The sequence below is a fragment of the Rattus norvegicus genome, chromosome 8 (assembly GCF_036323735.1).
Source record: "Rattus norvegicus strain BN/NHsdMcwi chromosome 8, GRCr8, whole genome shotgun sequence".
NCBI classification, from domain to species: Eukaryota; Metazoa; Chordata; class Mammalia; order Rodentia; family Muridae; genus Rattus; species Rattus norvegicus.
In genome coordinates, this window is record NC_086026.1 from 61,302,629 (window position 1) to 61,315,271 (window position 12,643).

The window sequence follows — 12,643 nt, forward strand, 5'->3', positions numbered from 1 at the left end:
CTGCAGCTCTAGGGTTGTGACACACAGCTGTGTCTGACTGTGCGTATGTAGTATAATGCAGTGCTAGATACCGAAGTGTGCGTGGCAAATATATTAAACATTTAAATACTTACATTACACTTTTATTTGATTTGGGGTTAATACAAATGACATTGATTTGTTCCTACCCATTTATTTGTAACATATGACTTGTAATTTCTTTAAGGGCACAATTAGAGAATGAAAAGAAGAAACGAGAAATAGCAGAAAAGGAAAAGGAAAGAATAGAACGGGAAAAGGAAGAGCTGATGGAACGTCTAAGGCAAATTGAAGAGCAGACAATGAAAGCCCAGAAAGGTAAAGGGTTTGTTTTTGATCTTTAAGGGTTGCGGCTCTGAAAACATGCGCAGTCATACACAGACATGCCATGCTGCTTGTTTGCTTTTGACATATTTAGATGGACTTCCTATTCTGCTTATAGCCAAAGTGCTACAGTATATAGAAAGGACACCGTTTACATTGAGTAACTCTAGGATACACTACTTTGACAGAGCATTAGTGGAAAAAAAAAAAAGGAAAAAGGTTATTTGAGCAAATTAGATTGTTTCTTCCCAAGCAGCAGAATCTTAGCAGGTAGTGTGAACTTACTCTGTATACAATACCCTTCCCTAACAATTAATAGAATCAGCCATTCACTTTTATTGGGGACAGCAGTGTTATTTAAGGTTTAATTTGATTATATCATTTTCCTGTGTGAAGGAGATATTTTTTAGAACAGTCACAACCATTTTCTGGTGGGTATCCAGAAGAGGTGGTTCCCTAAATGACTGTTTATCTACAGTTACTCCAAGAGTGTTGGAGATATATTTTAGTAGAGACTGTTGTGGTTTGTGGGAGTGGGCACATTTTCAGTGTAACCCAGGCTGGCCTCAAACTTTTTGGTACTCGAGACTCCCTCCTCACCAATGCTAAGATAACTGACCTGTGTCATCTTACCAGGTATATGCATAAGGCTGGAGACAAGACTCATTTGGTAAAATACTTCATGTGCAATCATGAAGCCCCGTGTTGATCACTAGAACTTAGGCTAAGGTTGGGCATGGTTGGCAGTAGCTTGTACTCCAGTACTGGAAAAGCTGAGACAAGTAGATTCCTGAAGTTGACTGGTCAGGCAGCCTCAACAAATTAGTCAGACCCAGTTCCTAAGAGACTGCATCTCAAAAAGGGAGGTAACAACTTTTGGTAGACCTCTGGCCTCCTCTAAGCATGTGTATAACACACACATACACACACACACACACACACACACACACACACAGAGCATAATTTTTAAATTGAGTTTTATCCTAAATCTAGCTAAACCTTACCTCTCACATCTAGAAATTAATTTACTTCAAAACTGAAAGGTTTATGTTACTTGTTTATAGACCACAAAATTGAGACAAGCTGATTCTTGAATTCCACATTTGATGCTGTTTCTTCTGCCTTAGGTACCTGTTTACCTTACAGACTTAGAGCCTCCATGACAGTGAAGCCTGTGCAGATAGTAGAAATCCATGTAGAGAAGTGGCAGTGACATGGGGTGTGCTAAGGACCACATGGCGGGTCTAAGTTGCATCTTTCTAGGATGCTGGGAAGAAGTTTGACTTGAGGGGCTTAAGGTATAGCTCTCAGAGCTCATTGGTCCAGATGCTTGCTTACATGTTTGGGGCCCTCGGGTTGGTTCTTAGTACCACACATGACCTGTCGTATACTGAAGGATGTTTAAAGAATTAAACTTTTCATAGTAAAGATTAAATTTATATAACTTTTGAAGGAATAGCTACTTACTAAATCTTTCAATCTCATTTATTTAGGATGTATAATAAAAGTGTTAATGGTTTACATACAAAAAAAGAAGCACTGAAGAGTATAAGGGAGATAAGCATACAGAATTAGAGCATCTTTATCAAGACAATGCCAGTCAGTCGTCTGAGGGCAAAGGACATCAGTGTACCTGCTGTTTTTCTAATAAAGCTTTCCCAGGCTCTCCTGAAACCTCCATGGTTGTCTTGTAATTTGTCATAAAATTTCACTCAAGATATTTAAATTTTATTTTTGAGGAAAACTTTATACTTTGTTGTTATACTCTTAATTTGTTATTGACATTGTTCTTACAAGTGACTCATTAACTAGAACAAAAGATGTTGTAGACCATGGAGAATATGTATTAGAGATTCCTGAGAGATGCTCCTTCCACACCGACCATCCATTTGCTGTTCTAGCAAATAGTAACGGGAGTTGGACTTGCATCAGGCAGACTGTAGAAGGGTCTGTGGTGTAGTGGTGGGTTGATTCTGGGCACATGAGAAGCACTGGGAACATGGTACTGGATGTAGATAAGGTCTCTGCTTTGATGCAGTACACACTGTTGATGGCAGATGGGGCAGTAACTTAATCGCTTTATGTGGTTTGAACTTCTGTGGAGGGGCAGGCAGCATAATAATGTGGTGAATGTTGGAGAATACTGTTTATAGTACGAGCAAAGCTTAATTCTGTCACTGCGGATGACTTCCATCCTGAGTGAATTGGTTTAGCAACTTAGGTTTCTAAATTTTGGAATGGAAATAAGCCATTTTTTTAAAAAAAAATAATGTTTATAATTAGTTTTATTTTCTGAGAACCTAAATTCTGTCTTGGAGTGCAGATACAGAGCTCAGTATACAGCCGTTGGGAGTAAGCCTCAGTAGTTGTCGCAGGGAAGTTCATTCCTAAGCGATGTAAACTGTACAGACGTTCTTGTAGCTTGCTATACTGGCATTCTTTCATTTACTGCTTCTCAGACATTTGTCATTTATACTTTTTGTCATTCTAATTCTTGAGCTTTTAGATTTAGTCATTTTTTTTCTGATGGCCTTGTTGAGATAAAATATGCTGTAAAATGTCCCACTTAACCCACACAGCTTTACGATGTTTAATATGTACAGAGTGATGTACTATCACTCCAGTGAGTTCTCGAAATCTGTCATCTCTGAGAAATTCTGTACCCACTAATTAAGCAGCCAGTCCGTTAATATCCCCAGTAATCCCTCACAGCCATGGGCAGCTGTTAATCTGTTCACTGTGCCACAGAGTTGCCTTTTCTGGGCCCATGTCCAGATTCCCTTACTTGGCTTGCTATTTTCAAAGTGCATCTGTGTTGTAACATATATTGACGTTTGATTCTTTTTAAATCGATGAATGCTGTTTTAGTTATTTTTTAATTCATCAATTGTGGGGCATTTGCATGTTTCTACTGCTTCACTGTGTGGTGTATAAGTTAAAAACGTATACATTCAGATTTCTCTTTACATTTTTATATTGCTGGCCGTATTGACTTGGTTTAAGGAGCTGCCCAATTGGTTTGAAAGTGACTCTGTGTTCCTGTAACAGTGTGTGAGCCTCCGTCTTCACCAGGGCATGTTATATTAGTGCCTGTCTTTGGGGTTATCGTCTTCCTAAGCGGCTTCCAGTGTGGTGTTGGGTTTTGACTTCGATACCTCTGCCTAATGATGTTGAACAACCTTTCATGTGTTTATTGGGTATTTCTATATTTTGGGAACGGGGCGTTCACATTTTCTGCCCATTGGCCAATGGGATTTCTTGTTCTAAGGGTTCTTAATGTCTGGGACACAAATTCTTTATCAATCACCACTATTTTCTCCAAGGAGATGGTAGCCGGGGTGATGGATAGGCCTTTTCTGTGTTCACTTCATGCTGTCATTTGACAGGAGAGTGAGCCCTCTCCCTAGTTCTTAAACTTCTTACAATTTCTTCATGTTTCCTAGTGTCTCACTTATGTGGACATTTGGGGGGATTGACAAATAGATTGAATGAAAGCAGCACACAGTTTTGAAGAGACCTTTCTCTTTGGTTGCCCCTTCTCAGAAACTTTCCTCCTAGTCCCAACTACTTCTTCAGTTCCAGGCTCTCCATCTCTGTCTTTCTGGCCCAGTAGAACGCTGTTCCCAGGCTGGTGTGGTGCTTTTCCATTATGCCACTTTGGGGAAAAGCAGATACCTTTTTGTTTACAGAATAAATACACAGAACACATGAAAATGTAATCTTACTTGTCACACTAAGAGGCATCTGACATATTTCCTGGGGTATTTTGTTTTAAGAGGAGAGATATTGCATATTCTCCAGGATGGCCTTGCACTCCTGGAGCCAACTGATCATTTGCTGTCCCCTCCCAAAGTATCCAGGACCACAGGTGTATACCACTGTGCCTGGCAGAGTGTGTGTGTGTGTGTGTGTGTGTGTGTGTGTGTGTGTGTGTGTGTGTGCGCGCGCGAGCGCGCGCATATACACCCTACTGTTCCAATTACTGTATCTAGAAATCCCCCATACACTATTCACAGACCTCACTTTTATGATGACATGTACCGGACCATTGCTTAGGTGTACTATAGAAACTTAAAAAAATTTTCAGTCAATAATACATACGTACAGTATTCTATGATTTCTAAAAATTGTTATTATTGAACTGTTACTTATTTTTTTCTTCTAAGATTGTGTGCTTTCCTCTGGAAATCAATGTAATTGTTGATAAACCATTGCTTTGGGTTATATTGTCTTATTAAGGCATGCAGGATCTTGTTTTGTTTTTAATGCTGTTACTGCAATATTACAGCTTCTAATCTTGGTTCTGGTGTAAGATATTATTTGGCTTGCAAAGTCATGTAGTGCTAGGTTTCAAATATGAGTAAGAACGAGAAGCTTCCTCAAATTTTATAAGCTTGAATTTACATTAACTTTCCCTATCGCCTTCCAGTTAAATACTGTAACCAATCAGACCAGTCTGACGTGAGTAGTAGGACAGAAAGTTTGTCTTTGTGACTTTCAATCTTTGTCTTTTATTTTAAATAAGCAGTGTTACAGTCTTTGCTTGCTTGCTTGCTTGCTTTCTTTCTTTCTTTCTTTCTTCCTTCCTTTCTTTCTTTCTTTCTTTTTTTTTTTTTTTCCTTTTTTCGGAGCTGGGGACCGAACCCAGGGCCTTGTGCTTGCTAGGCAAGCGCTCTGCCACTGAGCTAAGTCCCCAGCCCCCGTCTTTGCTTTCTTGCCCCACCCCTAAGATGGAAAGTTTTAGATTTTTTAATGACCAGACAGGAGAAACGTTGGTATTATTTCTTATTAAATCCTTCACTAATTTTGACTCACTTATGGTCTATTTCACTAAGTAGTTTAGACATTCACACAGCCTGAGTCTCACCCAAGTTGGCTATTGTGTGAAAGCAGTCATATTTAACCTCTGAGTCAGGCTGTTGGTGATGTCTCAATAAAATGTTAATACATTAGCGTTGGGCTTGTTCTAGTGCACTGATAAAAAACAGCTTTTCCACGTAAGGTCATATGACCACCCAACTCTTTCTTTGTAAATTAATTTAAAATAGTATTCATTTTAACGTTGTTATTTAATTTGTGACCGAGGCAGTTTTTAAACCCAGCATCCTTTGTTCTAATGCTTCTGGTTGGCAGCTACCACCTGTCTAGCAATCCTGTCCAGATCTCTCTGTCCTGAGGCGTTAGCTTTCGGCCCCCATCTTGGTCCTTTTCAGCCTCTCCAGGGCTTGGAGGACCCTACAGGCCACACTCTTAGAACCTTTGCTGCAGTGGCTGGGCCTGACCTGCCATCCTCCATAGATCTTGGTCATGGAACGAACCCCTGCACCACCACGGAGGTGCAGGTGCAGTGCTGGGGAAGCCGCTCGTGTGTAGAACGAGTTCTCATCCTTTGGGACAAGCCCTTTATGTTTGGCCAGCTAGACTGCATCCACCCATTCGGGGACTTTCAGCTTCCTAGACTTTCTGAGGAAGGCTGCCAGAGAGCTCTGACAGACTCCTGCTGGTTGACGTCTTTTGCAGTAACTCCAGGCATCCTTCCTTCCCTCCACTGCCCACTTAACCTTCTGGGCTCCCGGATTGTGGCAGTCAGTCGTTCTGGCCTGCAGCTTGCACGTGGCCATGGCTACAGAGGGTGAAGCCACCCTGCGCTGTCTTAAGGCACAAGATCTTGGGACCAGATAGCTCAGCCCCATGGCACCATGCACAGCAAGACTCACGCTTCATTTTAACATTTTAAAAGATAGCTTTTTTTGTCATAGATTTAAGAATTGCACAGGTTTTTTTTTTCTAGATTTAAGAATTGCACAAAAATCTATCAAATCTCTTTTTGAAATTGATACCACAGAAAGCTGAGAGAAAATAGTTGACTCAGAAGTTAAATATGACTACTTTCACACAAAAGCCAACTTGGGTGATACTCAGGCTGTGTAAATGTCTAAACTATTTACTGAAATAGACCATAAGTGAGTCAAGACTGATGAAGGATTTGATAAGAAGGATAAATAGAGAGTATTTATGTTAACATTAACTTGTATCCCAAACTTGTAAGAATTTTGTTATGAATTTTTTTTAACTGTGGCAAACATAAAAAATAGTGTACTGCTGATTTTGAAGAGTATGGTTTAAGGATATCAAGAGTTCACTAACATTTTCAGTCTTCAAAGCCAAACCTCTGCCTGTTATGCGGTAACTTCTCAGCCTCCTTTCCCCATAGCCCCCAGCATATACCCTTCTCTGTCTGGGGTCTTGGTTGTTCTAGATAGTAGAATCATGGGGCATTTTTGTGTGATTGGCTTTTTGTACTTAGCAGAATATTTGCAGTACTCATACATACTGGATCATACCTCAGAATTTGAGGCTGAGCATGTGTTGATGGACATGTGTGTGCTAAGATCGTGGGTATACATACATACATACATACATACATACATACATACATACATGTTTCTCTGGAACCCTGCCTTTAGTTCTTGATTCATTTGTGTAGGTGAATGGTGGAGCCATGAGCTTGGTGAGCTTTTAACAGAAAAGCACGATGAGGGAAGTTTATTCCTAGGTTTATTACTTGATCAAGGCTTGAATGAAAATTCAGAATAAACCACCATATAATCAAGCTGTGGTAACATTCTGTATTGTGCACTTTTATAATTTGTAGCCAGATAGCTATGTTGAGTTTGTATGCTATTTTATCAAAAACTCAAAGCTTAATAAGAGTGAGTCATTTTTCTTCTCTAATCCTCAAAATCTCCCAAATCTCTTAACTGAAATTATTTATGCTAGTTTTGATGGAGACCGGTAAATTAAAAATGTTAAGTAAAATCTTGTCATTGAGTCTACTTTTGATGACTCTCTAAAGGATCCAGCAAAGAGAGCCAGCCTCCTAGGACATTATACTCTATTTTCTCACAGAATTCTAAGTGAGAAATCTTATGTAAGACTTTCCCAAAATAATGCTTAAATTTAATGTTTCAAAGTTATCTTGGTTTTTTTCTAATGGTTTTGTTAGTGATATTTTCCTTTCTTATTCAATTTACTGGGATAAGAAAGAAACTTATGCCTGATACAATGCTTGTCAGATTGCAATGCTTGTCCATCACCTCATTATGTCTTCAGCCATGTGAGAGCTTCTGTGTTGAGTTGCTTTCTCAAATTTAACCTCAAACAGCCAGTCAAGATTGCTGATAACTTATCAAAAATATAATATAAAGATCTTGATTTCCCCAATTGTGAAATAAATGTTTTGAACTTACATACTGTCACAAGTGAAACTTAAACATGTAGTGGATCTCACTTGTGCGGAGACACTGGATGTACTCCATCGGGTTACCTTCAGGTTCGGACATAGGAAACCAGTGCATCTCACATTAGAGTAAGCCTTAGCTCCAAATTCTCCCACTACATATATTAAATAGTGAAAAGATCCAAAACACTTTGAATCCCCATGCATTTCAGATGGGTTACTCTGCCTGTGGTTAGTGTAGGTAAGACTCAATGTATTTTGTCCTGGTACTAAGAACTGAACCTAGGAGCATCTTGTGTACTAGACAGGGCTTGTACTGCTAAGCTAGCATCATTATTCTTAAAATGCATTGATTTATAGATTTCTATTAAGATAAACAGCTCAGTCTTTGGATAGTTTTAGGGATTGCACCCTGGGCCTGTACATCTAGGCAAGAGTTCTCTTGAGCCATTCCACCCAATTCCCTAACTTTGCTAATTTTTTCAGGTCAAAACTTAAAGTTAGAGACTTAGAAAATTAAGTATGTGCTTTTAGCCTTTTGACACAACTTGAACCATAAATTATGTAAAAATTATTACTGTTTACCAGGTTAAAATGGGAATGTTTGTTGCATATTTAGTCACTGATCTTTAAAACTACACATTTTGGTGTCTTGCTGTAATGAGGATGGTTGAAGTTAACCCATGTTTGTGGGCTGGGTGAAACATTTCAGAACTAGAAGAACAGACTCGGAAAGCCCTGGAACTGGAGCAGGAGCGCCAGCGAGCAAAAGAGGAGGCAGAGCGGCTAGACAGGGAGCGCCGGGCTGCGGAAGAGGCCAAGTCCGCAATAGCCAAGCAAGCTGCTGACCAAATGAAGAACCAGGAGCAGCTGGTAAGGCTGTTTATTCTCAGAAAAAGCAAAACGAGTAAATACATGGCATGACCACGGACCCAAGGGTATGATCCCTTCTCAAAAGCATGCCACAAGGATAGTAACAAAGTGACAGAAATCGGATGTTTTATTTCTGCCAGATAAAATTAAAAAATGAAACTGAAAACCAAACAGGATAAAAGGTAAAAGGTTATGTGCATTTTTTTTTTTTTATTCTTTTTTTTTTCCCGGGGCTGAGGACCGAACCCAGGGCCTTGTACTTGCTAGGCAAGTGCTCTACCACTGAGCTAAATCCCCAACCCCTGGTTATATGCATTTGTATCTTCTAGTTCTTTTTTTTTTTTTTTTTTTAATGAAAATTGATTTTCTTTCAATAATATATTCTGTTGGTGGTTTTCTCTTGAATGGAGCCTATGGCCCACAAAAGAGTTCATTCATTTGGACCACTGGTTCTCATTGTCCTAAAGCTGGAATGCTTTAATATAGTTCATGTTGTGGTGTCCACAATCCATAAAATTATTTTAGTTGTTACTTTGTAACTGTAATTTTGCTGCTGTTGTGTATTGTAACGTAGCTATCGGTTTTCTAATGGTCTTAGGTAACCCTGTGAAAGGGTTGGTCAACCCTCAAAGGGGTCATGACCCACAGGTTGAGAACCTCTACAGAGGCCACATGGCATCCTGTGCTTTAGATAAATTGACACAGCTTGTTTGGTTTCTGTGTGATGGCTATAAGCCAGTTAGTTGGAGTTCTGTTTATTTAACATGCTTCCAAATAATGAAAGTGTATGTAACACAGGGAAGTTTCTAAATATGCTTATTAATTTAGGTGTTTATTCACTACGTGTCTTCTAAACCTGTTTGTAGACAAAGCTTTGCTACTAACCTGGGGTGGCTTCTGGGCTGGCTTTGTACTCTTGATCCTTCTGCTTCCACCTTCTAAGGACCATGCAAGGTTTGATGCCAGGTGTGTGACAGCACGCCTGTCAGTTGCTCTTTGAAGATGGGACTGCTCACTGCAGAGCATCATGTAATTATTTGTTCAGTGACAAAGGTTCAAAACACAGCGCTTGGACACTTTTCAGTTCTTACTGCTGAAACATAAGTCATTGCTTATCTATAAAATAACATCTTTTAACTTTACGTTCTGTTCCTCTTTATCTCAAGTACCTACTACAAGCCAACTACTTAAGACCTTTAGGAAATACTACCTTTTTAAAAATGGGAACTTAAAACAGCCCAAGCTTAAAGTTTTTGATTAAAAAAATTAAAAGAATATTAAAAATATTATTGCCTCTAGTATTGATGATATATAAATATTTTAATTTTAGGCAGCAGAACTTGCCGAATTCACTGCCAAGATTGCACTTTTAGAAGAAGCCAAGAAGAAAAAGGAAGAGGAAGCTACGGAGTGGCAGCATAAAGTAATCACTGTTGCGTTGTGTGCTAGCTTTTCCTGCATAGCCACTCTGTCAGTGAGCCCAGCGGTCCATGTGCTGACTCTATAGAGGTGATGTGACATCAGCATATGCCCAGACCCTGGGGAATACATAAGAGCTGGTCAGGAAATTCATAAGCATTTACTTTGGGTCTTTGGGAATAAGCTAGTTTTGGGGAATCAGATTAAAGGCTGAAGTGTTGATAGTTGTTCCAGAAAGAACAGATTGAATGGTTATAAGTAGTAGGAGTGTATGTATCAGATTTGAGAACAGTCAGTAAATAGCTAAAAACCAAGGATAAGGTCACAAAAAAGTAGGTATGGTGAAAAGTTAATTAATAGAAGATTGAGTTAGAGGGGACTTTAAATAAATGGTCTACTGATGCAAATTGGTGGATTGTGTGTGTAAATATCAGTGAAGATTTCAGAGTACAGGTAGCACAATTACGTGTGATCGTATTAACGACAACAACTTAGCAGCGTGGTTTGGATGCTTAAATAAATGTCTGAAGGATACAGTAATGAAGAGTAGAGTGGAAGAGTTAAACTGTGATAGGCTGAGACCGTCAGGACAGCAGGCTACAGGAGGTGAGGTTGATGGAAGGCTGTAGTTTTGCTACTAGTAAGAGTTTTGGGTTTTGTTTGCATGCTTTAATTCTACATGGACATGGCATTTTCATATATGCTTATCCTATCCAGTCTGATCCTGCTCTTCCCACTTAGTGTGTCTTCTACTTTTCCTGGACCAGTGAGTGTTAGTGTGAAATCTTCCAGGAGCCAGGACAGCTTGCTGGTGGCTACCCTTCTAGAGGTCTCAATGAGCATTAACTCCTGCTCCTTAGGGAGAGGTGGGCCTTGTGAACGCCTTTCCCCAGCAGCCTTTAACTGCCTCTACAGATAGATCTTAAGGGAGCAGTGGATACCGCAAGATTTCTAATAGAATTCACAGTGCAAAATCAAGTTTATAACTAGAGGGATGGGTTTAATTCAGTACCATCAACTTGTCTGTGCAGTTATAATTTTTATACCCAAGGAAGATACAGGGGATATGTAGTGGTTTTTCTACAATAAAATACTCTTCCTGTATAAAATGGTTTATTCTACTCTTAAATTTTTCTGTAGAGGGCTGGAGAGATGTCGCCGTGGTTAGGAACATTGGCAGCTCTTCTAGAGAACCTGTGTTCAATCTGTGACACCCCCATAGCAGCTCACAGCTGTTTATAACTCCAGAGGATCCTGCATCCTCACATGCACATAGGCAAAACACCAGTGCACCTAAAATAAATAAATAAATCCTAACAACAAGATAAAACAAAATTTCTTTGTAGAAGTTCGGTTTTTTTGGGACATTTTATATTACATGTGTATATAGTAAAATAATAAGTAGAAAAAGGATGAAATGGTTAGTCTCCCCATTATTTTGCTTTTGTTGTGAGAATTTTGTAGACCTGGTTTAAAGGATGCTTTATGGATTTTAGAGACACAAACCTTAAAAACATATTACAGCTTCAAGTTCTATAAATAAATTAAAAATTTTATATTAGTGTAAGTTAGTATAAAAAGAAAATCATAGTCCATTAAGCTAGGATGTTATTTTAAAACATTAGAGTATATACTTTTCTACTCCTGCTTATATATAAGTTATATATGTATATATTTGAAATGAAATCTTTCCATCTATATAACTTATTTTTATTGAATTTTCATCCTAGTGTTAGATTTTAAAATTTAGCCAACAAGGTTGGTAATTTATAAGTAGGTTGCTCTGCTGTGTGCAAGGCAGGAGTTAAGAGTCTGTTTGCTTTAAATCTTAGCACAGAATAGACCCTCTCTACTGATACTGATTTGCCGAGGGCCTGTAGGATGCCCTTCTTTGTGTGTGTGTCTCTTTGTTTTCTCATGGTGTCATCCCTTTTCTCTGTATCCTGAGGATTTCCTTAAGGAATTGTTAGAGGAGACCTCCATAGTTGAGGAGCCTTTAGAGAATCGTCCGTGTTCTCAATAGGAAGACATAGGACAAGACTGTGAAGCAGGGCTGTCCAGGCAACCCAGGAAGTATTGTTCCCCACATATCAGTGCTTTGTATATGTTATGTTGTATCTATCATGTGAGATGGCACTGTCTAGTTAACCCATCATGAGGTTAGTGATTTAATTGACCACTGTGTTTACAGTAATGACATTCTGACTCCTCCATTGACTGTTGTATTTTCCTGCTTGTGGCTCAAATGTAATCTATTAAGTATGACATTTCTCAGCATTCTACCCATTAAGTTGTTTTTGACCAAGCATTTACAACAGTTACAGGAACAAAGAATAAACCTGGATTAATAATTTTAAATGTTTATGCCTCCTACCTGCTGGAATTCTGGAGCTTTTATTAAAAGGACCTATTACTTCAAGATGTAGTTTTTGTTATAGAGACAGAATAAATCATTTTTTGTTACTCGTTTCACACACTTATTTTTAATGTTCAGGCTTTTGCAGCTCAGGAAGACTTGGAAAAGACCAAAGAAGAGTTAAAAACTGTGATGTGTGCGCCCCCTCCGCCGCCCCCTCCCGCAGTCGTCCCTCCCACAGAGAACGAGCATGATGAGCAGGACGAGCACAGTGCCGAGGCCAGCGCCGAGCTGTCCAGTGAGGGCGTGACGAACCACAGGAGCGAGGAGGAGCGGGTGACGGAGACCCAGAAGAACGAACGCGTGAAGAAGCAGCTCCAGGTACTGATGACAGCCCAAGCTGTGTGCACATC

General features: G+C 39.4%; 1 protein-coding gene and 1 pseudogene across 14 annotated transcripts in view; one reads left to right on the forward strand and one right to left on the reverse strand.

Moving 5' to 3' along the window:
- Rdx (radixin) overlaps positions 1-12,643 on the forward strand; it is a 72,469-nt gene that overhangs the window by 26,837 nt on the left and 32,989 nt on the right. For 12 of the 14 annotated variants that reach the window (XR_010053960.1, XR_010053962.1, XR_005487816.2 and 9 more), the window contains exons 10-13: positions 206-336; positions 8,295-8,455; positions 9,786-9,878; positions 12,369-12,611. Coding sequence is in view for 10 of the 14 variants with exons in the window: in NM_001005889.2 (NP_001005889.2) it covers positions 206-336; positions 8,295-8,455; positions 9,786-9,878; positions 12,369-12,611 (628 nt within the window). In the remaining 4 variants the exon portion in view is untranslated. Of the gene's footprint in view, positions 1-205; positions 337-1,835; positions 2,021-8,294; positions 8,456-9,785; positions 9,879-12,368; positions 12,612-12,643 lie in introns of those variants that run through there. The other 2 variants (XM_039081456.2, XM_063265459.1) reach the window with 1 other exon arrangement.
- Positions 5,456-5,875, reverse strand: Rps19-ps12 (ribosomal protein S19, pseudogene 12; annotated as a pseudogene).